General features: G+C 41.7%; 2 protein-coding genes across 5 annotated transcripts; one reads left to right on the top strand and one right to left on the bottom strand.

Annotated features, from left to right (window-relative positions):
* Positions 1 to 403: 403 nt before the first annotated feature.
* Positions 404 to 6,999, bottom strand: abcb8 (ATP-binding cassette, sub-family B (MDR/TAP), member 8). 3 transcript variants are annotated; one of them, XR_011670079.1, is made up of 16 exons: positions 5,698 to 5,901; positions 4,983 to 5,319; positions 4,698 to 4,853; positions 4,483 to 4,577; positions 4,217 to 4,322; positions 3,801 to 3,962; positions 3,523 to 3,608; positions 3,275 to 3,372; positions 3,078 to 3,183; positions 2,894 to 2,927; positions 2,634 to 2,770; positions 2,446 to 2,540; positions 2,201 to 2,334; positions 1,864 to 2,030; positions 1,397 to 1,647; positions 404 to 1,170 (listed from the first exon to the last, which is right to left on the bottom strand). XR_011670079.1 is itself a non-coding variant. In XM_071361546.1 (16 exons), the coding sequence occupies exons 1-16, from the start codon at positions 5,793 to 5,795 to the stop codon at positions 1,087 to 1,089; spliced, it is 2,127 nt and encodes a 708-aa protein (XP_071217647.1). In that variant the 5' UTR covers positions 5,796 to 5,901; the 3' UTR covers positions 404 to 1,086. The 3 variants fall into 3 exon arrangements, 2 of the variants coding, with proteins under 2 accessions (XP_071217647.1, XP_071217648.1); XM_071361546.1 differs by having other exon boundaries at positions 1,864 to 2,011; XM_071361547.1 differs by lacking the exon at positions 5,698 to 5,901 and adding an exon at positions 6,862 to 6,999 and having other exon boundaries at positions 717 to 1,170; positions 1,864 to 2,011.
* On the top strand, positions 6,123 to 27,161 carry atg9b (autophagy related 9B). Of its 2 annotated transcripts, XM_071361544.1 has the most exons (15): positions 6,123 to 6,416; positions 7,045 to 7,180; positions 7,456 to 7,501; positions 10,116 to 10,178; positions 10,301 to 10,471; positions 13,191 to 13,332; positions 13,635 to 14,383; positions 14,704 to 14,857; positions 20,651 to 20,830; positions 21,551 to 21,796; positions 22,058 to 22,299; positions 22,551 to 22,644; positions 22,750 to 22,837; positions 22,978 to 23,156; positions 23,920 to 27,161. In XM_071361544.1, exons 2-14 carry the CDS (start codon positions 7,072 to 7,074, stop codon positions 23,136 to 23,138), a joined length of 2,445 nt encoding a protein of 814 aa, XP_071217645.1. In that variant the 5' UTR covers positions 6,123 to 6,416; positions 7,045 to 7,071; the 3' UTR covers positions 23,139 to 23,156; positions 23,920 to 27,161. The 2 variants fall into 2 exon arrangements, with proteins under 2 accessions (XP_071217645.1, XP_071217646.1); XM_071361545.1 differs by lacking the exons at positions 6,123 to 6,416; positions 7,045 to 7,180; positions 7,456 to 7,501; positions 10,116 to 10,178; positions 10,301 to 10,471 and adding an exon at positions 12,920 to 13,054.

Below are 27,161 nucleotides of genomic sequence, written 5' to 3'. Positions count from 1 at the left end.
AGATGAACGGAACCAAGTACAGAGAGATCCTTGATGAAAACCTGCTCCAGAGCGCTCAGGCCCTCGGACTGGGATGAAGGTTCACCTTCCAACAGGACAACGACCCTAAGCACACAGCCAAGACAACACAGGAGTGGCTTCAGGACAAGTCTCTGAATGTCCTTGAGTGGCCCAGCGAGAGCCCGGACTTGAACCCGATCTAACATCTCTGGAGAGACCTGAAAATAGCTGTGCAGCAACGCTCCCCATCCAACCTGACAGTGCTTGAGAGGATTTGCAGAGAAGAATGAGAGAAACTCCCCAAATACAGGTGTGCCAAGCTTGTAGCATCACACCCAAGAAGACTCGAGGCTGTAATCGCTGCCAAAGGTGCTTCAACAAAGTACTGAGTAAAGGGTCTGAATACTTATGTAAATGGTTTATTTCCGTTTTTTTATTTTTAATACATACGCATGTAAAAATCTGTTTTCACTTTGTCATTATGGGGTATTGTGTGTGGATGAGGGAAAACATATTTTATCCATTTTAGAAGTAGGCTGTAAGGTAACAAAATGTGGAAAAAGTAAAGGGGTCTGAATACTTTCCGAATGCACTGTAGGTAGCACACAAGGAAATTTTTCTGTTTCTAGCCAGATGTATAATGTTCCTGTTTTGACTAATTTAATAGAGTGGTTAGGTCTGCTCTGTACCAAATTAGCATTCTCTCTCTCACTGAAAACAGATGATGAATAGAATTTAATGATTAAAAGTCTTGCAAAATGTTCAGACACAGGACAGGGCCAAGTAACCCTGCTAAAACCACATTCACATCCTGTACAGTTAGTATTCTCTTCCTATAAACAACACATGATAAACACTTGCAATTTCAGCAGCCTTACTTGGGCCACAATAAAATATAATCCAGTTGGTCCACCCATACATTTGGCTTGTAAAAAATGGAATTTGACATTGGACCATTAAACTAAATCAACTTTACACCAACATAAAACAAGTGATAATACCTATGCATCTTTTTCATTTCTTATGAAAAGGCTGTCCCTAGTTCATGATATAGGCCTACAGTTCTGTGCCATATCAAAGTAGTGTTCACTTCTCTCCCTCTGATCTCTGCCTGCGTATCAGGTCAGCATACAGCCCTCCTTTGCTCAGCAATTCCGTGTGAGTTCCAGCCTAGGAAGAGACAAGACAAAAACTATACAACCAAGCTTTTGTAGTTAAATTGTCATACATCATTACACGTGTTGTGATGCTCTTTAAAAAACTTTGCGATTATTATTACTTTAATGACAAGAAAACGTGATTGGGAAAAGTGTCCAATATCTGGGGAAAAAACACCAATGGGACAGAGGACAATAGACATCCCTCTCTTCCTTCAGTGCTTTAGCCGCTCCCTCACCTCTATGATGCGTCCGTTGCTCATGACACAGATGAGGTCTGCCCTCTGGATGGTGCTGAGTCTGTGGGCGATGATGAGCACAGTGCGTCCTGTGGTGGCCCGGTCCAGAGCCTCTTGCACCACCCGCTCTGACTCTGCGTCCAGTGCACTGGTGGCCTCGTCCAGGACCAGAATGCTGGGGTTCTTGATCAGGGCGCGGGCAATGGCAATACGCTGCTTCTGTCCCCCTGACATAGTCACTCCTCGCTCACCTGTGTGTCCACAGAGGTACAATATTCAGTAAAAGCACTTATTGTAATGCAATTAGTACTACTTATGTTAAAAAGTATTTAAGTACATTTGATTTGAATATGTGTGTCTGGGATTTATTAGAGTGGTATAGACTAGTAATAAATCAGAAGATGTTAGAACTGGGCCATTCACAAAAAAAATATATGCTTTTTTCTCAAATATGTGTTGTCACTTACCAACCACAGTGTTGTATCCATCTGGAAAGCCTGTGATAAAGCGGTGGGCGTTGGCCTGCTTGGCAGCATTGATGACCTCAGCATCAGTGGCCTCCGGCTTTCCAAAGCGAATGTTCTCCATCACGGAGGAGCCAAACAGCACAGGCTCCTACACGCAGGGGTGGGTTCTGAATTGTTAATAACAAAGTAACATTGCTATCACTGTTATTATGGCAAAAATCACACAAGAAAGCTGTTTCTTACGGAGGACAATAACCAAATCTGAAGCAGTTCTGAAAGAAAATCCTAGAACATCCTTATGCACTAGAAAACAGAATGATTATTCTAGAACATTTACCTGATTGATAAATCCAATGACTTGTCCTCTGAGCCAGGATGGGTCCAGTGTCCGGATATCCAGGCCATCCAACATGATCACACCACTGCTGGGGTCATAAAAACGCTCCAACAAGGAGGCCACTGTGGACTTCCCTGCAGTGCAGGAGAACCATAACTGACACATCATTTTCATAAATATTTCATTATGTTTATGTAATCAGACTAATTGAGAACTTGTATCCATGGGAACGCATAGAACATTACCTCCTCCGGACTCTCCAACGATTGCGACAGTCTTACAGGGGGGGATGATGAGGTTGAAGTTCTTTAGGATCTGTTGGCCAGGTCTCGTTGGGTAACTGTGGAAAAACAAATTTTAAAAATGTCACTTACTGATATATATCATTTGTGTGTGTCTCTTTGTTAATTTTGTCTTTCTGATGTGGTCATGCCTGAAAGTAATGTTCATGAAGTCCACCCGTCCTGCAAGAGATTTGTAAGGAATGCGGCCTCCACCCGAAAGTGGAATGGTAGGCTCCAAAGACAGGTACTCGAAAACACGGGCCCCAGAGCTGAGGCCTCTGACCATCTGCAAAACATGGTAGGTTCTAATTTCTTATTGCCATATCAACTGATCACCTTGTGAAACCTGAAACTCTACATTGATAGCAATGTATTTCTGACTTCTTCTATACGTCAAGTCTTTACTCACTTGGCCAAACAGGATAGAGATGCTGGCCAAAGACCTAAGAAAAATAACAGAAGGAAAGGTCAAATCCAATTTGTTATTCACCTAACGTTCATTGAACACTTCCATTTGATAATGCAAGCATTTGGCATGTTACAGTGTGAGAGATTAGCTTAAGTGTTATCTTTGCTAACAACAAGTATTTTACCTCTGCACCGTCTGTGAAGCCACCAGGAAAGACATGAGGTCACCTGGAGACATTTCATCACCTGCCATCAATGACCCACCAGCAAAGATGGTGCCTAAAACAATGCCTGCAAGAAAAGGAACCATGTAACAGATAAGCAATGGCATACTTAAATAAATAGCAAGTTCGATCCACTATTCATGATAAAAGGAACTCACAGTTCAGGACGATATTTGACATTCCTTGGAAAACAGCTATCCCTGAGCCTAGAGATTCATTCATCTCACATGATTTGTCCACTTCCCAGGCATATAACCTGCAAAACACAGACAAATAGTTACATTCTTTCACACAATCCCTCTAATAAGGGGTGAAATTAGGAATGCTTTGAAAGACAATTGTGACTTTATTATAGGGCAGGTCTGATAATATTGTCTGATCTGGACTATAATAGACTGTCACTCACTGCATCTCTCGCTCCTCCATGGCGAAGGCTTTCACTGTCCTCACATTGCCAAGGGCCTCGTCTGCCACCCCTGTTGCTTTCGACACCTACACACCCACAATACGCATACTGTATATCAGTCTAGACACAGATAGACACCAATGCTCAGCACACACCATTCTCCATGCTGTAGTTCTGATAAACTCAGTAGAATGCTTTCTCAGTTGACACTTTTATCTATTTCTCTAATGTGTTTTAGATAGTGAATGAGTCAGAGTCGGAATGAGTGATGATGTCACCTGTTCCTGAGCCAATCGGGACAGCCTGCGAAGGAATGAGCCAATCAGAGCTCCTGCCCCCACCAGACAGGGAAGTATCACCACTGTCATACCAGTGAGTTTAGGGGAGATGACATAGAGGGACACGAAACAGCCAACCGTCTGTGTTACACTCCGCAGGCCCTGTAGATATGAGTAATTGAGGCAATGGCATTAGATTTCAATCTTGTGAACTGTCTCTAGATGGGAGCAACAGCTAATGAATAAATTATACTGAAAAGTTATGGCAATATGTAATAGGGAAGTGCATAGGGGACCACAATAGAAATAAGCTTTATTGTGTTTTTATCCTAGATAATTTTGAATGTTAGTTGTCTCCGGCTGGAGCAGCCTACTACTTTTAATTATCCAATAAATTCATATGTACACAGCCATACCTGAGAGACGACCAGTTTGAAGGAAGACTTGAACTCCTGAATATCAGCAGTCAAACGGTTCACCAGCATGCCAGTTTTGTTGGAATCAAAGAAGGCTACATCTTGCCTGAAACAAAAATGTCAAGTCTTGTGTTAGCAAGAGTAAAAGTTGGACAGTGGATAGAAGGTCTAGTGACATCTAGTCAGTCACTCTACTCTCTGTCTTGGAACTGGTCTATTCTACCTCTGGTTGCTTTCAATATATATTACTGCAACTGGGTGTATACCTGAGTAAAGATTGGAAAAGAGTCTTTCTCATGTCTGCTGCTACTCGCTCCCCTACCCTGGAAAGCAGGATGATGTAACCAGTCGTGAGCAGACCCTGAAGCCAGGAAAGAGATTTCATGACCATATTGTTTTTCTATGTATTCCACAGAAATAGATTTTTCAATCTACATTTAAATTAAATCATTGACAATGACTTTTTTGACAAACAACTTACTTGGAGACCATACAATCCCAGCAACTTCAGAGCAGGTCCCCTCATCTCTCTCATGTAATTCCCAGTATGTTCTCTCATGTAGCGTGCCACTATGTTCACCAGATCGCCCAACATCAGGGGAATTTGAATATTCAAGATGGCAGCACCAAAAGCAAGCTGGGAAAAAAACATGATTGGTCTGAAATCACTCAGCATTCCAATACAATTAAAACACCACTGGAATTTAGCCAACATGTTACTGTCTAAACAGTAGATTGTCCAGTAGTGTTAAGTTATGTTGCTCACCACGACAGCACCAAGAAGGGCAAAAAGCTGGGGTTTGACAAACTCCCACAGGATATGCCAGTCAAACTCAGGCTCAGTTTCTTTGGCTTGAAGCTCTAGTAGAACATTGTTATTCACATCTGCCTGGCAATATGCTACACTGCCAAGTAGTCGAGCAGAGATGGTGAGAACCACTGGCCCCAAGATGTACTTCAGGGCCCCCCCTGGTGGTCTTGACATCCAGCAGGCAGATTGGCGGACTGCTGCTTGAGCCAGACCCCAGATACGCCCAGCAGCATTACTTGGCTGTCCAGAGGAGTTGCCTGCATTGGCCAATTGTGTTGTGTATAGCCGTGATCTGAAACGAAAACAAAACAAACAAACAATATAACAAGCTGTACTGTTTGTAGTGTGATCTATATTATACAAGTTTGAGAGACATGGACAACATGAGCTTAACAAATAATAATAACTATGTGGTGGGCTTTTCACTCTATATATTGTTAAAATGGTGACAAAAAAGTTACAAAAAGCATATGACACTTCTGGATGGTCCATTCCATTAACATCACTTTAATGAACAGTGAACAACACTATTTACAACTTTGTGACAGAGCTGAACTAATATTGTTTTCATAAGGAATCATATTAGCTAGTGCAAAGTCTAAGGTCTGTAATTATAGTAGCTGTCTGATCAGCTGACTACCGGCATTAGCCAACTAGAACGTTGTCCTACCGTGGCTGTCTCCATAAATCTTGTGTTCTATTAAAATGCGAGTAGAGGGGGCGCAACGGTGCAGTTGTGCTGACTCTATTACAAAGTAAGTGAAACATATTTAGACGTTTTCACGGAAATCTAACAAAATTCAAAGAATCTGAGCGCTTAGCTCAGAACTCAGAAGGGTACAAGGAACAACATGCAGGCTGCCATGTTGACACTATCCCAGAATGCATCTCATTGGCACAGTAAATTGGATCATGTTTAATGTCAATAACAAAACAAGCATTTTGATCGCTAAAAACAATGTTAAAAGGCTACAACATGAATCTTTATTCATTATCATTGGCAAGGATTATCTCTGTCATTGTGAAATTTAAAAAAAGACATTCGTCTAGCGGAAGTGACGATCGTTAAATTTAAGTGACGTCAAATTGTGTTTTGTTGACATATGTTTCTGAAAGACACAACAGTGGAAGCCCACGAATGATCTCTAGCTATTTAGCTGGCCAGCTACTGTTAGTTAGGTTGTTATCAACCCTTAATAGCTATTAGTTAAATATATAATATTGGTTATTCCAATAACTCGACAAATAACGTTGAAGTCCAGGCCACTTGAATTTAAAATTCTGCGAATGGACCGTGAAGGGAACAATAACGTTAATAGTAGTACATCAAGGCAAGGATAAACGAGTAACGTTTATCCGACTGGCAAGCAAGAACATAAGCTGATCGAGGTAAGAACAGTTAGCTACCTTGCTAGATAGTTAGCTACTTGGTAGTTTGTTGCTGCCTTTGTTGGTGTTAGGTAACGTTAACCATTCAACGTCACATTGTAATGCTACGTATCTAACTAACGTTAACTAGCATAATAGCTACAGTAGCAAGCTGTCCCCAGCTGTCTGATTTCGCTTTAGCGAATGTTAGCTAGCTAACGTTAGTTATCTGTAAAATGACTGGTTGGTTGTTGACAACAAGTAACCAACATAACACAATATTTAGTAAATCTAACTAACGTTAGCTATGTAACGTTATGCCTATTTCTGTTAGCTAGCCAACGTTACCTGTCACACTGTCGTGAACACGACTGCTAGCTAACGTTGGCAAGTTATATTCCAAGAAAGGCAAGAATGCATAGAAAACCAAATAGACCAGCTATTTTAAATCTAACGTTACACTTACTTGGTTATCTAACCCTCCAGTTGAATGTTGTTGACAGCTCATCTTGCTGTGAACTGTCTCACACAGCTGACATCATCTATGTAGTGTGTGTTCACTGTGTCTGACACTCGTCGTTGATGAATGCTGCTCCTTTCAATCCACACCACAATAACACTGTGTGTGTTCCCAACTTGCCTATTGGAGGAGGTACAGGGGAGAATGTGAAGGACAATGGCGAACTTTGAAGCTTACCAGGAGTACCAGCGGATTGATGACTTTGAGGAGGACTCACCTCCCGGGGAGGAGGACCTATTAGTGCATGTGCCAGAGGGCCTGAGTGGTACTGTACTGGTTATATTATAACGTAATATATATTGTTCTATCAGGGATAGACATAAAGGCTATGTTATTGTATAATATGATTTGGTGTGTTAATGTGATTCCTTGTAATGACACAGTACTACTATTTCCTATAAGCCCAGGCTCTAGATTCACTTAAAGTTGTTGTTTTCTTCAAGTCATACCTGATTACTACTGTTATTGCTGTTTTGTTGAACAAAAGTAATGGTTTCATTAAGTCTCAATGTTACATTTATTCCCATCCCTAATTTGCAGACTCATGGCACCATATCAAGAATCTGGACAACTTCTTTACAAGAATATCCTTTTAAGACATTTTTGTGATAAACATGTTTCTCTGGCAATATACAGTACCAGTCAAAAGTTTGGACACCTACTCATTCAAGGGTTTTTCTTTATTATTATAATTTTTTACATTGTAGGATAATAGTGAAGAGATCAAAACTATGAAATGACACATGGAATACTGTAGTAACCAAAAAAGTGCTAAACAAATCAAAATATATTTTAGATTCTTCAAAGTAGCCACCTTGATGACAGCTTTGCACACTCTTGGTATTCTCTCAGCCTGCTTCACCTGGAATGCTTTTCTTCACCTGGAATGCTTTTCCGGTCTTGAAGGAGTTCCCACATACTTGTTGGCTGCTTTTCCTTCACTCTGCGGTCCAACTCATCCCAAACCATCTCAGTTGGGTTGAGGTCGGGTGATTGTGGAGGCCAGGTCATTTGATGCAGTGTAACAGTTTAGCTTCTGTCCCTCTCCTTGCTCCTACCTGGGCTCGAACCAGGGACCCTCTGCACACATCGACAACAGTCACCCTCAAAGCATCTTTACCCATCGCTCCACAAAAGACGCGGCCCTTGCAGAGAAAGGGGAACAAATACTTCAAGGTCTCAGAGCGAGTGACATCACCAATTGAAACGCTATTAGCACGCACCCGCTAACTAGCTAGCCATTCCACATCGGTTACACTCATCCCCCTTTTGACTTCCTCCTTTTCCGCAGCAACCAGTGATCCGGGTCAACAGCATCAATGTAACAGTTTTGCTTCCGTCCCTCTCCTCGCCCCTACCTGGGCTCAAACCAGGGACCCTCTGCACACATCAACAACTGCCTCCCACAAAGCATCGTTACCCATCGCTCCACAAAAGCCGTGGCCCTTGCAGAGCAAGGGGAACAACTACTTCAAGGTCTCAGAGCGAGTGACGTCACCGATTGAAATGCTATTAGCGCACACCCCGCTAACTAGCTAGCCATTTCACATCGGTTACAGCAGCACTCCATCACTCTCCTTCTTGGTCAAATAGCTCTTACACAGCGTTGAGATGTGTTGGGTCATTGTCCTGTTGAAAAACAAATGATAGTCCTACTAAGTGTAAACCAGATGGGATGGTGTATCGCTGCAGAATGCTGTGGTAGCCATGCTGGTTACGTGTGCCTTGAATTCTAAATAAGTTACAGACAGTGTCACCAACAAAGCACCATCACACCTCCTCCTCCATGCTTCACGGTGGTAACCACACATGTGGCGATCGTCCGTTCACCTAGTCTGCATCTCACAAAGACATGGCGGTTGGAACCAAAATTCTCAAATTTGGACTCATCAGACCAAAGGACAGATTTCCAACGGTCTAATGTCCATTGCTTGTGTTTCTTGGCCCAAGCAAGTCTCTTCTTCTTATTGGTGTCCTTTAGTAGTGGTTTCTGCACAGCAATTTGACCATGAAGGCCTGATTCATGCAGTCTCCTCTGAACAGTTGATGTTGAGATGTGTCTGTTACTTTGTCAAGCATTTATTTGGGCTGCAATTTCTGAGGCTGGTAACTCTAATGAACTTATCCCCTGCAGCAGAGGTAACTCTGGGTGTTCCTTTCCTGTGGCGGTCCTCATGAGAGCCAGTTTCACAGCGCTTGATGATTTTAGCGACTGCACTTGAGAAACTTTCAAAGTTCTTGACATTTTACGTATTGACATACCTTCATGTCTTAAAGTAATGATGGACTGTCGTTTCTCTTTGCTTATTTGAGCTGTTCTTGCCATAATATGGACTTGGTCTTTTACCAAATAGGGCTATCTTCTGTATACCACCCCTACCTTGTCACAATACAACTGATAGGCTCAAACGCATTAAGAAGGAAAGAAATTCCACAAACTAACTTTTAACAAGGCACACCTGTTAATTGAAACGCATTCCAGGTGACTACCTCATGAAGCTGGTTGAGAGAATGGCAAGACTGTGCAAAGCTGTAATCAAGTCAAAGGGTACTTTGAAGAATCTTAAATGTAAAATATATTTAGATTTTTTTGGTTACTACATGATTCCATATATGTTATGTCATAGTTTTGATGTCTTCACTATTATTCTACAATGTAGAAAATAGTAAAAATAAAGAAAAACCCTTGAATGAGTAGGTGTATCCAAACTTTTGACTGGTACTGTGTAGCTTATTGTTTTGGAAATAAGCATTACTTTCAGTATGATGTTTAAAATTGCAGCTTTATCATGTCTGTTATCATTATTATCACCTAACAATCTAATTTAGAAAGGAGCAATTTTAAACACCACTTTGACATTAATATGATTCTGACAGTACGATGTGGCTGTAAATAAATGCAACTCGTGATGCACAGTGACTTTAAATAAGAGACTTGCCTCAGGAGAACGACTTTCAATTATGTGTGTCCTTCCGGAACGTCCTCTGTACTTTAATGATATTGATGCCATACTGGTTCACTTTACGTTGCTTTGTTGTGGTTTTGTTTCTATGTAATGGATGTATTAAGTCTACTTAAAAAAACCTACATCATGGTTATTATTTGATTAGCCATCAACGATTACTTCAAGAGTGGTTGTTTTGAAGGCTATGACAAAAAAAACACTTGACTCCGTTTTCCTTAACTCAAATTTCCACATCTATCAGTTTCATCAGAAAAATGGCTTTGCTTGTATGATGTTATCAGAGTTCTTTGAGCTTTTGTAAGTATATCCATTTATTTACAAACCTCATGTTAATGTAAGATTGTTTCAACTTTTAAGACAATATTCAATGTTTATATCAGCTAATGTTTAACCCCAACATCTCAAACTCCTTATTGCAGTCAGTTCCTGTTTGTGGTCACTTTCACAACATTCCTCTTCAACTGTGTGGAGTATGATATACTGTTTGCCAACCGGGCAGTGAACCACACAGGACCTGGCCAGAACCCCCTGGACAGGAACAAGGTCTCTCTGCCTGATGCCATCCTACCAAGCCAGCAGTGCACTGAGAGGTAGGTCAATCAGCATTGGCTTAATAGATGGATTGGTAGCCTATAGATGCATGGATGGCTATAAGAATGTGTAGTTGAGGTAGAAGTAATTGTCCTTGTTGCCAGTTCAGGTTTAGTGTTTTTGTACATGATCCCTCAGAAACAAATCTGAGTGCTTGACTGCATAAGTACATTGGGTGGTTTTCTGACGTACCCCTTGTCTTACCACTACAACGCCTCTCCCCCATGTGACCTACTTGTTATGTGTATTTACTGACATGTATGTGTAACTGATAGATGCACACACACACTACTTGTTAATGTTTTTACATGTATGTCAATTGTAAAGTATTTTGTCTGTAATGTCTTATTCGTTATATGTCGGACCCCAGTAAAACTAGCTGTCACTAATGGGGATCCCAAAATCACTGCCAATGCCAGAATGTAAATCCTTCTTCATGACATTGGTTATTTTATCCTCTTGTGACTAGACAGAATTATACCAGGGTATACATCTCAGAGCCCGCAGAACTTCATCAGGCCTAAAAAGGGAATTTCCAGCAAAATGTAATGATGACCAGTAATTCTGAGGCTAATGTTTGCTTATTGGGTTGTGTCAGATGAGGTTTTACTGTAAGACATGCTCACATTCATAGAGATACACTGTGGAGCGCAGAGCTCTGGCCTACTTTCACATTGCCTGTGGGTTATACTTCCACTCAGAACATTATGATGAAGAAATCATTTTCTTGTTTATCAGAGATGCTAATTGCGATATGAGCTCTTTCGAGTGGTGAAGTCTTATCATTGTCATTTCCTATTATCTAATTGGAAGTTGACATTAATTTAATTAAGTTGGAGTGCTATTGGCATGTAAGTCTAATTGTGTTCAATGGACTGAGGTAGGGCTGCTGTTTTAATTAAATTTGATCCAAAGTTATTTTAGTTAGCCTTGTGTGCTGTGAACTAGGTGAACCCTTGTGTTGAAGAGCTTAGTTAGTTAGACCTACCGAGCAAAGGCTTTGGTAGTCATGACTTCTCTGTCAAAGACAAATCTGAAATATAAATTAAGTTCCCTGCAACTACATTTGAATAGTTTATTTCAAAATACTAAATCATCTGCATAGCCTCGGCCTAAAACACTTGGAAACACGAGGCAAGTTGCAACACCGTCAGCCTGTAGTTGATGACAGGTTCTTGAAGCAGGTTATTTGTGTATCAGTGCACTGTGTTCAGAGTAATACCAGGGAAAACAATGTAATGGATAGCCCCTACATGGTAAGTCTCACACAGGGACAGCTCACTGAGTAGCTGAAAGGAGTTACTCTTGAGGTCTGGGCAGGCAGTCTGTGGACCCCATGACACACCCAAGCTCTGCTGCTAGACCCAGTCCCCTCCACCCCCGCCAGATTTCTTTCCAAGATGGATAAACAAGCTTTCTTGTTTTCATATCATTAATCTGGTTCTGCACACAAACACAATCTCAGGCTGACCCCCCCGAATCCCTTCTCTAAGAGCCCTCCATGACTGAATGGGTGTTTAGACGGAAGATGATGACACACCACTGCTAGGAATTCTAATCGAGGAACAGCATGTCCCATCACTTAAAACCACAGACTTTGCCTGCTCTCCCATCCTCCCCCTAACTCCTCTCTATTTTACCATTTTGAATTGGTCTGGAAATGAAAAAGATGTCACACAAATCCGGAAGTAGCCTAACTTTGTCACGTTGTTTGTTTTAGTTTTTTTATTTCCAAATTATACTCCTGAATGTATGTTTATGTTCATTGTTCATTCTCCTGAATATGTTTACCAGGGTGGTTACCTAGATCAGGGGTTCCCAAACTTCCAGCATTAGGGAACACCCCCCACCCCACTAATGATGGACTACCCAATTTTTTAATTGCACCTTGTGCATTCTACTATTTAAACTTTTTAAAGAGTAAGTTGAAAAGTGAACTAAGTTCCTTTAAAAAAAAATATATAGGAGTTTAGGAACTATTGAGCTAGATCATAACCTGTGTGTGACTTGTTCTGTGTTGTGAAAAGACATGGGATACTTAAAAGTTTACCAGCTGATTCTCAGCAGCTCTCTGATACGCAGGAGAGACAACGTTAGTCGGACATAACCAAGCCACAAACCTTAAACAGGAGTTAATTTACCTAAGATACCTCTCAGGCCCAACAACATACATTACAACATAAGGTTGGCTCAGGTCACCTGTGAGGAGTCTTAAACTAACAGATTTATAAGGCTTCTTTACTCTCATTTGTAGATAGTTACTTATGGTCATACATCAATGATGCAAATAAATAATTTTGACCTTCTATGCATGGCCTGCATCATCATCCAAAAGGGTATAGTAGTAGGTGCCAGGTGCACCTGTTTGACTGTGTCAAGAACTGCAACGCTGCAGGGTTTTTCACGCTCAACAGTTTCCCTTGTGTATCAGGAATGGTCCATCACCCAAAGGACATCCAGCCAACTTGACACAACTGCGAGAAGCATTGGAGTCAACATGGGCCAGCATCCCCGTGGGATGCTTTCAACACCTTGTAGAGTCCATGCCCTGACGAATTGAGACTGTTCTGACGGCAAAGGGGGTACAACTCAATATTAGGAAGGTGTTCCTAATGTTTTATAACCTCTATACACATGCATTTTCCATTCATTGAAATCAACCTCTAATGTCAAACAGAGACTACAAATATGAATTATTTCATCCCTTCTTTTCCCCAGGATCCAGGAGAACAGTTGGATCATCTTCCTGCTCATCATGGCGACCATCTTCTGGGTCTACCGGATGATCAAGGTCTTCTGCAACATCCTCAGCTACTGGGAGATACGCCAGTTCTACATCAAAGCACTGAAGATCAGCATGGTAAGGCATTTTTTTATGTCCACTGAATATAAGGGGTTGACATACAGGTTTCAGTGACCAGGAATAACACATTAAGGGATAATTGTATTTTACTTTTGATCCTAGAGTCTCATGAAACAGTGGTATGCCGATTTTGTTTTCAGACCGTTTTAGCTTACTGTAGTTGTCAGTTTCCTTGGAATCCATTGGTTTCAAAAGATATAAAGAAAAATGTTTGTTATACCCACCCAGCTTACCTGTAAGTAGGTGTCCCTCATATCAGGGTACAAAGTCTGAACACCTTTGTCCTCTCCCCTTTCTAGGATGAGCTGTGTAACTTCACATGGCAGGAGGTCCAGGACCGTCTGATCAGCCTGCAGCGGGAGCAGCAGATGTGTATCCACAAGAAGGAGCTAACTGAGCTGGACATCTACCACCGCATCCTGCGCTTCAAGAACTACATGGTAGCCATGGTCAATAAGTCCCTGTTACCTGTACAGCTTCAGCTCCCCCTTCTGGGAAACCTGGTGTTCCTCACCCAGGGCCTCAAGTACAACTTTGAGCTGATTCTCTTCTGGGGTCCGGGGTCGCTGTTCCAGAACAAATGGAACCTGCACCCCAAGTACAAGCGAGCAGGGAACCGTCTGGAGCTGGCCCAGCAGCTGAGCCGGGTCATTCTTCTACTAGGCGTGGCCAACCTGCTCCTCTGCCCCTTCATCCTGGTGTGGCAGGTGCTCTACGCCTTCTTCAGCTACACCGAGGTCATCAGGAGGGAGCCAGGGAGTCTGGGAGCACGCCGCTGGTCTATGTTCGGCCGCCTCTACCTGCGCCACTTCAATGAGCTGGACCACGAGCTGCACGGCAGGCTAGGCCGCGGCTACAAGCCCATCTCCAAGTACATGAACTCGTTCACCTCGCCGCTCCTCACCGTGCTGGCCAAGAACGTGGCGTTCTTCTCGGGCTCGGTGCTGGCCGTGCTCATCGCACTGACTGTGTATGATGAGGATGTCTTGACCGTGCAGCACATCCTGACCGCCATCACCGTGCTGGGAGTGGTTATCACCATCACCAGGTAAGCCACGGGACTGGGGGAATGGTTACCTCTCGGAATGATCTTGCAGTGATTTGTGGCTGTGTATCATTTGAAAAAGTCGTTCCTTACCCCTTCCCATTGCAGAGTTGGTATGGAACAGCTCCACCTAGATTCCACCATATTGTTGTCACCCCACCAGTTCTAACAGACAGTAATGAGCGAGGGAGCAGAAGGGAACGTCTTTGTTAGAGAACATTTCAGCCTATGTTAAACCCCCAGACATACCAGTCTGTCCATAATCCATATAATATGTTGTGTTAAATAGAGAGATGATGTCTGTGAATATGCCCTCCTCCTAGGTCCTTCATCCCAGACGAACACATGGTGTGGTGCCCGGAGCAGCTGCTGCAGTGTGTGCTGGCTCACATCCACTACATGCCAGACCACTGGAGGGGCAACGCCAACAAGAGCGAGACCCGGGACGAGGTGGCACAGCTGTTCCAGTACAAAGCGGTGGGTGAGAAGGGCCAGATAGTAAATAGAGACTGCTCATTGGCTGCAGCTTAGATAGAATGGAACTACTGAACTATTCAGAGTGTACAAAACATTAGGAACACCTTCCTAATATTGAGTTACACCCTTTTTGCCCTCAGAACATCCTCAATTCGTCGAGGCATGGACTACAAGATGTCGAAAGCATTCCACAGGGATGCTAGCCCATGTTGACTCCAATGCTTCCCACAATTGTCAAGTTGGCTGGATGTCCTTTGGGTGGTGGACCATATTTGATTCACACGGGAAACTGTTGAGCGTGAAAAACCCAGCAGCGTTGCAGTTCTTGACACAAACAGGTGCCTGGCACCTACTACCATACACCGTTCAAAGGCACTTAAATCTTTTGTCTTACCCATTCACCTTCTGAATGGCACTAATACACAATCCATGTCTCAATTGTCTCAATGCTTAAAAATCCTTCTTTAAACCTGTCTCCTACCCTTCATATACACTGATTTGAAGTGGATTTAACAAATTACATCTATAAGGAATCATAGGTTTCACCTGGATTCAGCTGGTCAGTGTATGACTTTATGACATACGATCTGAAATTGAAATGCTCTTGTAACTAGGGCTGTTGCGGTGGCCGTATTACCGCCACACTGGCGGTCATGAGTCATGAAGGCAGTCAAATTCCACATGACCGTTTAGTCACGGTAATTAGGCTTCTCCAAGCTCTGATTCTGCTGCTGGTCATTAGTAGCCTACCAAACTTGGTAACTGTCCCTCTGACATCAATGCAAATGTAATCAAAAATCTAATCAAACACTTCATGAGAGCTCATGTTGCGCAACATTTCTATAGGCTATGTAATTGTGGACGAAAACAGTGATGGCAGCTAATAAAAATAGGAGGATCCTATTAGCTTTCTATAGGCTAAGCTTACTATATTTATTTCTCAACTTTCCTAATATTAAGCTCATTGCTTCTCTTTACAACTGGAGTATAGCCTACCTGGCTGGCATGAAAATGAACCATGGGAAAAAGCGTCCTCCATTCGCTATTGAAGTATATAGATGACATGTCTTTTTTCCCGCTGCCCCTATTTCGATACAGGTGCATGATAATGGTCTATTCTAAATCAAAAGAAATGTCACACATATATATTATTTAGTATACACTACTGGTCAAACGTTTTAGACACCCACTCATTCAAGGGTTATTCTTTGCTATATTGTAGAATAATTGTGAAGACATCAAAACTATGAAATAACACATGGAATCATGTAGTAGTGTTAAACAAATCAAAATATATTTGAGGTTCTTCTAGCCACCTTTTGCCTTTGACAGCTTCGCACACTCTTGGCATTCTCTCAACCAGCTTCACCTGGAATGCTTTTCCAACAATCTTGAAGGTGTTCCCACATATGCTGAGCACTTGTTGGCTGCTTTTCCTTCACTCTGCAGTCCCACTCATCCCAAACCATTTCAATTTGTTTGAGGTCGGGGGATTGTGGAGGCCAGGTCATCTGATGCAGCACTCCATCATTCTCATTCTTGGTAAAATAGCCTTTACACAGCCTGGAGGTGTGTTGGGCCATGGTCCTGTTGAAAAACAAATGATAGTTTTTCCAAATGATAGCCCAAACCAGATGGGATGGTGTATCACTGCAGAAGGCTGGTTAACTGCCTTGAATGCTAAATAAATCAGACAGTGTCACCAGCAAAGCACCACCACACCGTAACACACCTCCTCCTCCATGCTTTACAGTGGGAAATATACATGCAGAGATCGTCCGTTCATCTACTCTGCGTCTCTCAAAGACACGGTGGTTGGAACCAAAATTCTCAAATTTGGACATTAGACCAATGGAAATATTTCCACCGGTCTGCTCGTGTTTCTTGGCCCAAGCAAGTCTCTTTTTATTATTGGTGTCCTTTAGTAGTGGTTTCTTTGCAGGAATTTGACCATGAAGGCCTGATTCACACAGTCTAGTTGATGTTGAGATGTCTGTTTTTATTTAACCTTTATTTAACTAGGCAAGTCCAGTTAAGAACAAATTCTTATTTATAATGACGGCCTACACCGGCCAAACCCAGACGACGCTGGGCCAATTGTGCTCCGCCATATGGGACTCCCAATCACGGCTGGTTGTGATACAGCCTGGATTCGAACCAGGGTGTCTGTAGTGACGCCTCTAGCACTGAGATGCAGTGCCTTAGACCGCTGTGCTACTCGGGAGCTGTTACTTGTACTCTGTGAACCATTTATTGGGCGGCAATTTCTGAGGCCGGTAACTCTAATGAACTTATCCTCTGCAGCAGAGGTAACTGTGGGTCTTCCATTCCTGTGGCGGTCCTCATGAGAGCCAGTTTCATCATAGCGCTTGATGGTTTTTGCGACTGCACTTGAGGAAACTTTAAAAATTCTAGAAATTTTCCCTATTGACCTTCATGTCTTAAAGTAATGTTGGACTGTGGTTTCTCTTTGCATATTTGAGCTGTTCTTGCCATAATATGGACTTGGTCTTTTACCAATATACCCCCCCTACCTTGCTTGTCACAACACAACTGATTGGCTCAAACACATTAAGAAGGAATGAAATTCCACAAATTAACTTTTAACAAGGAACATCTGTTAATTGAAATGCATTCCAGGTGACTACCTCATGAAGCTGGTTGAGAGAATGCCAAGCGTGTGCAAAGCTGTCATCAAGGCAAAGGGTGGCAACTTTGAAGAATATCAAATATATAATATATTTTGATTTGTTTAACACTTTTTTGGTTACTACATGATTCCATATGTGTTATTTCATAGTTTTGATGTCTTCACTATTATTCTACAAGGTAGAAAATAGTAAAAATAAAGAAAAACCCTTGAATGAGTAGGTGTTCTAAAATGACCGGTGGTGTATGTAAAGACAAGATTAAATGAAGAATAGTCTGATGGGTGACAATATTAGCCTATCACTTGTGAATTATATAATATCACTTGTTAATGATGCCCAGCATCAGAAACAATGTTGTTGTTTTTTTGCAACTTTTTGAATCATAGAGTGTGTTGCATCTCATGTAGCCTAGCCCATAGGCCGATATGTTTTAATAAGGTTTGTATCACAACTAAAGTGGCCAAATAACCTTTTTAAATTAATCACATTTGTATGTATTATGGATCCCCATTAGCTGCTGCCAAAGCAGCAGCTACTCTTCCTGGGGTCCAGCAAAATTAAGGCAGTTAATACAATTTTAAAACATTACAATACATTCTCAGATTTCACAACACACTGTATGCCCTCAGGCCCCTACTCCATCACTACCACATATCTATAGTACTAAATCCATGTGTATGTAGTGTGTGTATGCATGTGTCTGTGCCTATGTTTGTGTTGTTTCACAGTCCCCGCTGTTCCATAAGATGTTTTTTTAATCCATTTTTTAAATCAAATTTTACTGCTTGCGTCAGTTACTTGATGTGGAATAGAGTTCCATGTAGTCATGGCTCTATGTAGTACTGTGTGCCTCCCATAGTCTGTTCTGCACTTGGGGTCTGTGAAGAGACCTCTTGTGGCATGTCTTGTGGGGTATGCATGGGTGTCCGAGCTGTGTGCCTGTAGTTTAGACAGACAGCTCGGGGCATGTCAATACCTCTCATAAATACAAGTAGTGATGAAGTCAATCTTTCCCCCACTTTCGGACAGGAGAGATTGACATGCATGTTTATTAATATTAGCACTCTGTGTACATCCAAGGGCCAGCCGTGCTGCCCTGTTCTGAGCCAATTGCAATGTCCTTTTTTGTGGCACCTGACCACACGACTGAACAGTAGTCAAGGTGCGACAAAGCTAGGGCCTGTAGGACCTGCCTTGTTGATAGTGTTGTTAAGAAGGCAGAGCATCGCTTTATTATAGACAGACTTCTTAGCTACTACTACTACCCCATCTTAGCTACTACTGCATCAATATGTTTTGACCATGACAGTTTACATTCTAGTGTTACTCCACGCAGTTTAGTCATCTCAACTTGCTCAATTTCCACATTATTTATTACAAGATTTAGTTGAGGTTTAGGGTTTAGTGAGTATTTTGTTCCAAATACAATGCTTTTAGTTTTAGAAATATTTAGAGCTAACTTATTCCTTGCCACCCACTCTGAAACTAAGTGCAGCTCTTTGTTGAGCGTTGCAGTCATTTCAGTCGCTGTAGTAGCTGACGTGTATAGCATTGAGTCATCCGCATACATAGAAACTCTGGCTTTACTCAAAGTCAGTGGCATGTCGTTAGTAACAATTGAAAAAAGTAAGGGACCTAAACAGCTACCCTGGGGAATTCCTGATTCTAACTGGATTATATTTGATAGGCTTCCATTAAAGAACACCCTATGTGTTCTGTTAGACAAGTAACTCTTTATCCCCATTATAGCAGGGGGTGTAAAGCCATAACACAAGTTTTTCCAGCAGCAGACTATGATCGATAATGTCAAAAGCTGCACTGAAGTCTAACAAGACAGCCCCCACAATCAGTTTATCGTCAATTTCTCTCAGCCAATCATCAGTCATTTGTGTAAGTGCTTGTTGAGTGTCCTTCCCAATAAGCATGCTGAAATTCTGTGAGAAAGAACCAATCATGTGACGGAGAGCAATGCGAGTGAGAGACGGATTGCGCGGATTGCGCAGCACACTCGGGTAGAAAGGCACAATGCAGCACTCAGGGTCACAAAAAACATGAATTTGTTTAGGGTTCATTATCGTCACAAAGAGGATGCTTGTCAAAATGTGAATGAGAGACGATTGGAGTGTGTACAGCCTGCGCAAAAAACAAAGCACAACTTGTGCCTTTCCAGCAAGTTTTTTCAAATCATCATTAGCGTCTCATCATGCAACCTTACAATGTATTAAAAGTAAAAACATATTTCCCAGTGTTTGTAGAACAACTAAAGTTACATTAATAACTCTAAATGAAGCATATAGGAATACCTATTTCTTTGTTAACCGCTCATCACAGAATAACCACGTGTGCACTCCCTCAAATCGTTTGGAGACAATATTTATATTATGTTCCATTGTATTCTTCATACTATAAAATACTATAAAATAATGCCACGGAATTATACGCAAATCTTGTCTGCTAAATTAACTAATGTAGCCCATAGCCATTTGGCATAGCCACATCAGGACCTAGCATAAGGACAACTCAGAGTATGCTATTCTTTTCTTCTGAAATATACTTTATTTTCGTCATATCATGCTTCTTTAGACCTGTCTAAAATAAATAATAGATTTATTGTGAAGGTGTAGACTATTACATGCATTTATATACTTTTTGAAATGGTGTGGAAGCCAGGAGATGCTAAATATGTTTGTTAATTAATGGTCAATTACCGTGAGACCAACAGTTATTTGCTTGACAATCACCGGCTGACGAAATTTCGTGACCGCTACAGCCCTACTTGTAACAGACATGTAAGGGTTTGCTCAAGATTTGCTCAATGCCTAAACAAGTGCTATAATTGTATTAAGTTATTCTTGTACACTCCAATTCATATGACCTCACCATAATACTGTATGTCACTTCCCACACAGGAACTAATTCATCTTATGCCACTTTAACCATTTGTTTGGGGTACACAATGGAAAGTATTCAGACTTGAGATCAAAGTGCTTAACATTACTCGCAACTCTCTCATTAACAATCAGTGAATGACATAGGCTATGTGAAAATTCAAGTTAAGGGTGCAGATCTCAAGTCTGAATACCGCCAAATCCTCATCCAGTATTGTCTGTCTTTGTGTCTCTGTGTCTGTCTGTCTGTTTAGCTGTTTATCCTGGAGGAGCTGATTAGCCCCATCGTCACGCCCTTCATTCTCATCTTCCTCCTGAGGAACAAGTCCCTGGAGATCATTGACTTCTTCAGGAACTTCACTGTGGAGGTAGTTGGGGTCGGAGACATCTGCTCCTTCGCACAGATGGACATCCGTCGTCATGGAAACCCTCTGGTTAGTGCCTGTAATTTAGGGTATGGGAAAGGGACTTTGATATGGAAAGTATTGTCATTACTTTGTTGAAATGAAGACTCTCACTGCTGATTTTAGGTCAGTGATCACCAGGTCATCATTATTGCATCAGCAATTAATGTGAATGCGTCCTCTGCTGATATTAGTCACTTATGCATAGTTATTTTATATATTTTTTTGTTATTTACCCCCTTTTTCTCCATTTCGTGATATCCAATTGCCATCCAATTACTATCTTGTCTCTTCACTGCAACTCCCCAACGGTCTCAGGAGAGGCGAAGGTCAAGTTATGCTTCCTTCAAAACATGACCCGCCAAGCTGCGCTTCTTAACACCCGCTCGCTTAACCCGGAAGCCAGCTACAACAATGTGTCAGAGGAAACACCTTTCAACTGACGACTGAAGTAAAACTGCAGGTGCCCGGCCCGCACAAGGAGTCACTAGAGCGCAATGAGCCAAGTAAAGCCCCCCGGCCAAACCCTCCTCTAACCCGGACGATGCTGGGCCAGTTGTGCGCCGTCCTATGGGACTCCCGATCACGGCAGGTTGTGACACAACCTGGGATGGAACCTCAGGCTGTAGTGACACCCCAACACTGCGATACAAAGGCTTAGACCGCTGCACCACTCGGGAGGCCGCATAGTTAATTTTTTTCAATATTGCATTGTTCCAGTGAGTAATTGTCACACGTTGTCTGTTTCAGTGGATGTCTGAGGGCCAGACGGAGGCGTCTGTGTACCAGCAGGCTGAGAATGGCAAGACTGAGCTGTCCCTGATGCACTTCACCATCAAGAACCCCCGTTGGCAGCCCCCCCAGGAGAGCTCAGTGTTCATCAGCCATCTGAAGGAGAAGGTGCACCAGGACGCCCAGGGAGGACCCCCTACCCAGCTGCTGCTCTCTGAGGCCCCGCTCTGCTCCTCACTGCTCTCCAACGGGTCCGGCAATGAAGTTAGTAACTACAGTAACTCCCCACTACACCCACATCCCCCATCCAGCTAATTCATTGTCAGTCACAGTTAGTACATAGGTAGATATTTGCCTCAACACTATAACGGCAACCCGACTCTGCTAGTCATTCAACTGTTTCATCCAACAATGATGTCAATGTATTGCAATTTGTCTAAGGTTTGTTATTGGATTACAGTATGTTGAGTTATATCTTGACAATTTGCTTGTATACTGACCTCTGGGTTATGTTTTCCTGTCCAGCCTGACAACCTATTGGCAAGTGTCCTGGCCCACCCTGTGCTGACCGCGTCAGGCCTACCAGGCCGAGACCGCCGCTTCGTTCCTCCCAGCACGGCTGCCTCTGCCGCCGCCAGCGTCCTGGCCTCGCTATCCAGCTCCCACTCTCAGCTCCCCCACGCCAGCCGCTCCCGCTCGCATATCCATCTGCCTTCCACCCACCCTGACAGCACCATGTACTGCAGTGACCGCACCATCATCGACAGGTAGGTAGACCGACACCATGCTCTGCAAACACACACTCTGCAAACACACACTCTGCAAACACAACACTGTTGTCTAGGTTCATCCATAATGCAAAAGTGTTGATTGATTTGATACAGTACCCGCTTGTCGAAGGTGCATTATTGATTGAATATGAGGTTAGTTGATAGTCTGTGAATTAAGTGATTAATAACAATGTACTTGGATGTTTGTTTTTAGACTTGCTGATAATAGCTTGTTTTTATTTCCTCAGCATGTCAGCCAGTGATTCTCGAATGAAGAGCACTACATTGCTTTCAGAGTTTGCCTCGGCTGAGATGAGTCTCCATGCTATTTACATGCATGAGGTAGGTAACCTCGAAGAGTTGGCCTCAGGGTCCTTTTTTTCATTTACTTTTCTACACGCACACACACACACAGAGTGTGTGACGTGTGTTCCACTCTGTCCCTAGGTCCACCAACAGAACTCGCTCCCCCACCAGAGGACATTCGGCCAGTGGCAGAACCCAGTGCCAATGAGAGAGCTAAGCAGCAACGCTGGTACGAAACAGTCATTCATCTGTCTTTACTTACGTAAAATCTTGGCTAACGACAGATGGAGCGTGTTTGGTAGTTGATTTTAGCTTATGACATCCAGTTGACCAACTGTCTATGCTCCGACTCTCTATCTACGCAATCAGGTTCTCAGACGCACAGCGTCCACACAGCAGTCAGCCTGTCTAATATGCCCACCCCGCTGCGTCTGGGAGGCTGGACGGAGGAAGAGGAGGGGGATGCAGAGGAAGAGGAAATCCTCAACAGCGGGTCGACTCCTAAGCAGGACTCTAGGAGTAGCTATTGAAGTGCCTTAAATAAATGGGTTTGTTCCATCACATTTCTATTTCCTACACACGGACACTCCTCCATAATCTATAGGCTAATATTGTCCGAAAATTATCTTTTATCTAGTACTACTGTTTTTGCTTTTCTTAAATGTGCAATATGTAGAAATAGCCCTGCCCTTTCCTGTTTTCTAAAATTCAGATTTCAGTTTGTGACATCAAGCAAATGAAGAGAATTGTTGTACCATCTAAACCGCTGTGAAATAGCTTTATAACCAAAAATATGAAATAGCTTTATAACCAAAAATGTGAAATAGCTTTATAACCAAAAATGTGAAATAGCTTTATAACCAAAAATATGAAATAGCTTTATAACCAAAAATATGAAATAGCTTTATAACCAAAAATATGAAATAGCTTTATAACCAAAAATATGAAATAGCTTTATAACCAAAAATATGAAATAGCTTTATAACCAAAAATATGAAATAGCTTTATAACCCAAAATATGAAATAGCTTTATAACCAAAAACATGAAATAGCTTTAAAACCAAAAATATTTTTCAGCTGTTTGAAGCTGATGTACAAAACCGAAAGTAAAAAGAAGCAAACATTTAACTTGTGGAGGGGAAACAGAAATATTGCACATATAATGGATCTACTGCTTATTAGATTTGCTTTCTATGACTAAAATGTCTATCTGAAAACAGTCGGGTCATACACAATTACATTATGGACCTTTAAAAATATATATATCCCACAAGGGATGTGTGGCTGACTGTCTTTTCTCTTCTTTTGCAGTGTTTACACTTTCCTTTCTGGATGAACATTGTGGCCTTAGATGATCTTTTTGGAGTATAGGATAGATAGGACCTTTATGACGTCACACAGCACAGGCAGCTGGGGAACTCATTGGATAACCACTGTCTCCATGCCTCTCCTCCTATCACATCAGGAGGTGTTGTCGTCAGGGAAACCAACTGTATGTCTTCCGTCCCTCTCTCCATGTCATTGTTTTGTTATAGAATGTATTTACATCGCTCATAGAGGTGTGTGTGTGTGTGTGTGTGTGTGTGTGTGTGTGTGTGTGTGTGTGTGTGTGTGTGTGTGTGTGTGTGTGTGTGTGTGTGTGTGTGTGTGTGTGTGTGTGTGTGTGTGTGTGTGTGTGTGTGTGTGTGTGTGTGTGTGTGTGTGTGTGTGTGTGTGTGTGTGTGTGTGTGTGTGTGTGTGTGTGTGTGTGTGCGCGAGCGCTTTGGGACTCTGGGAAAGAGTGGCATGCACAGCTAGGACACTTGCAGGGCAGGCTTGAGCATGGTACGCAGCAAAACCTGTCACACTTTTGTTGTGTATTCATGTTTTTTTAATATATATATAAGTTTGATTTGTGCATTTGGGAGGTTTACAATATGGGTCTGGGTTCACTTTCTCATGGTGGAAATGGTGTCTTTCCTGGTGCTGAAGAGACTATGGAGTGAAGGTGTATCATAGTAGCTGCCTGACCATTTTCACTATATGAGGAAAGTTAAGTGCAAAATTCTACATTGGTGTATTTGGCCCTTACTTTTTGCTTGACATTTGTAAATACACTTTAGCGTCTTACTCTATATGAATATTTAAGTTTTGTTGTTTTTAGTCCTTGGGGCAGTTTTAATCCTTGGGGAAGATGAAAAGTACTGAAAACAGTGACATGAAGCAGGCTGCAACTATACTACTGCTACTACAGATAGGACCCCACAAGAAAATCTGACAAAAGCCTACAGATGGGCTAGATTAATTAACCACAATTGTAAACTGGATAAAATCTCATTAAAAGCTGCTGTCTGATTTAAATGGGCCTAATATTATTCTCTTTCTTTAAAATCCTGGGTGACTCTAAGACAGGATTCAACATATAATAACTTGATTATTTTGTATCAAAGTATCTTCCATGTACAGTCTCCACTGGCAACAGGGGTGTTATACTTGACAAAGGTACATACATCAAGATTACATATTTGCAGAGGCAGTAACTACATTGTTGTGGGTAGGTATGAGAATAAGCAATGGAGGGTTGCATATTATGTACAGTAAATCAAGAAGTGTTGTTGTATACATTGATTTTGCATATACTGCATGTATTTATTGTTGAAAAATTATCTTTATAGTAAATACATTCATACCAAATATGATTGGGATCTAATGTTAATAACTGAATGTCTTAACAGAAATCTTGAAGGCGCCCCATGTAAATCTAACTTGTTTTCCTTAATGTATGTCTCATACAACATTGAACAAAACAGATTTTTGGAATCTTTTTGATGAATTGCCTTTGACAAAACATATTTGGATATGCAACTTTGAAATGAAACAATCCTTCATGTGTGGTTCAGCACCCCTTGCTGGTTTCATCAGTACAGTACAACTCAAAGGAGAGCAAACTTGTCTGCATGTAAATGCTGAATGTAAACCAGCCATCATCCCTAGAAATAAGTGGCATGATGTATCATTGGTACTGTAGCCAGAACGGCTTATTGAAACATTACACAAAAGCTCCATTACTGCTACTGTATCTATGTCCCACTGATACAATAACCTAGGCCACACCTATATGTATATCTCTGTATCCTCCACAACATTTTAGTCATTTAACAGCTGCTCTTATCCAGAGCGACTTAGTTGCAAGTGCATACATTTTTGTTCTGGTCCCGTGGTGGGAATCAAACCCACAACCCTAGCATTGCAAGCACCATGCTCTACCAACTGAGCCAAACAGGACCACTATTGTAAGACTTTAGAGAGTATATGTGTTTGACGACTTTTTCCCTTCATTTAGTTTTGTTCATTTGTGTTTTGAAGTGGTGTGGATGTAGACATCAACCTAACTATGCTAAGCTAACGTTGACTCAAAAGTTTTGCACTGATTGAAAATAAAAATTATATTGATAGACCTGCATCAAACTAAATTTTAGATCAAGCCGAGGTCTCAAAGGAACAGTGAGTGGAACTCCCATCCTGAATGGCCTCTCTCACTGTGTATATAATAACCATATGTAGGATTGTTATCATCCATAACGTGGGCCTATCACAGACCTGGTTGTTGTTACCTCTGGTCAGCAAAAGTTCACCAATTAGTGGGAAATGTCTGTCAATGTTTTAAGTAACATTATAGGCCTAGTCAATGCCACATATGGTTTTGCTGTTGGTGTTCCATTTGTTTTACTGATGTAATTAGTTTTAGGGGAGACATGGTAGTTCATGAGTCTTACCAGTTTCCGTAGCTAGATTGCACTGCCTCTCCCTATCTTTTTTTATTTTATTATTTTGCTTTATTTTGAGCAGTGCCTTAGGGTTAGCTTTAGTTCTTATTAGAAGCCATTGAAACCGTCAGAGCTAATTTTACTTTGTATTTTAGCAGCACATAATGTACAGTATTTCTTTTGGCAGGATTGTCATGTTTTGGCACCAAGTATACAGTGGGAATTGTATTCTAATATTGTTGATGAGTCCTGTGTAACATTAACTACAACAGACTGATATTGGACATCAAAGTAGTCAAATCACTTTCACCTGTTGACAGAATTAATCTGATCAAAGTGTTTCGTTCTGTACTGTCTGCCTCCCCAGTCCAAAATAATCAGTTGGGGAGGGGAAATGTTCTATACCCTTTTCATTTATGTTTAATTATTGTTTAATTAATTCCATCATTGAGGCTCCCCATTCAATATCATCCCTTCTTATCCACTACAAACCAGTCCCCCAAAAAACTAAAACATTTTGACTGGTACAAGGTGCTACGTTTTCATATTCTAGTGTTAAATAGATTTTGAGCCATCTATTCTTTGTTACTTAGGTTTGTTCTTTTTGTTTGTTTTGTTTAATTTAAGAAACACTAGCTGAGAATGAACAATGCCAAAATAACTTGTTTTTAGCAAAGCTTTATCATACACATTTTATTTGTTTTCTGTAACTGAATAGGCAAAGGAATTCTTATTGTGTGTATTTAATCATTGAAGTGTGTCCCAAGATCTAATGTACTTGATTTGAAATAAAAAATGTAATATACA

Source organism: Salvelinus alpinus, chromosome 23, assembly GCF_045679555.1.
Source record: "Salvelinus alpinus chromosome 23, SLU_Salpinus.1, whole genome shotgun sequence".
Lineage (NCBI taxonomy): Eukaryota > Metazoa > Chordata > Actinopteri > Salmoniformes > Salmonidae > Salvelinus > Salvelinus alpinus.
The sequence above is the reverse complement of the archived record's forward strand: the minus strand, read 5'-3'. Positions and strand labels throughout refer to the sequence as shown.

Coding starts and splice junctions, on each gene's coding strand:
- abcb8 (XM_071361546.1), bottom strand. CDS start 5,795: ATGTTTCACTTACTTTGTAATAGAGTCAGCACAACTGCACCGTTGCGC. Junction 3,609..3,800: donor CCCGATTGGCTCAGGAACAG/GTGACATCATCA, acceptor GTGGGTGTGTAG/GTGTCGAAAGCAACAGGGGT. Junction 2,335..2,445: donor CGTTGGAGAGTCCGGAGGAG/GTAATGTTCTAT, acceptor CCTGCACTGCAG/GGAAGTCCACAGTGGCCTCC.
- atg9b (XM_071361544.1), top strand. CDS start 7,072: ATGGCGAACTTTGAAGCTTACCAGGAGTACCAGCGGATTGATGACTTT. Junction 10,179..10,300: donor TCAGAGTTCTTTGAGCTTTT/GTAAGTATATCC, acceptor TCCTTATTGCAG/TCAGTTCCTGTTTGTGGTCA. Junction 22,645..22,749: donor ATGCTATTTACATGCATGAG/GTAGGTAACCTC, acceptor CTCTGTCCCTAG/GTCCACCAACAGAACTCGCT.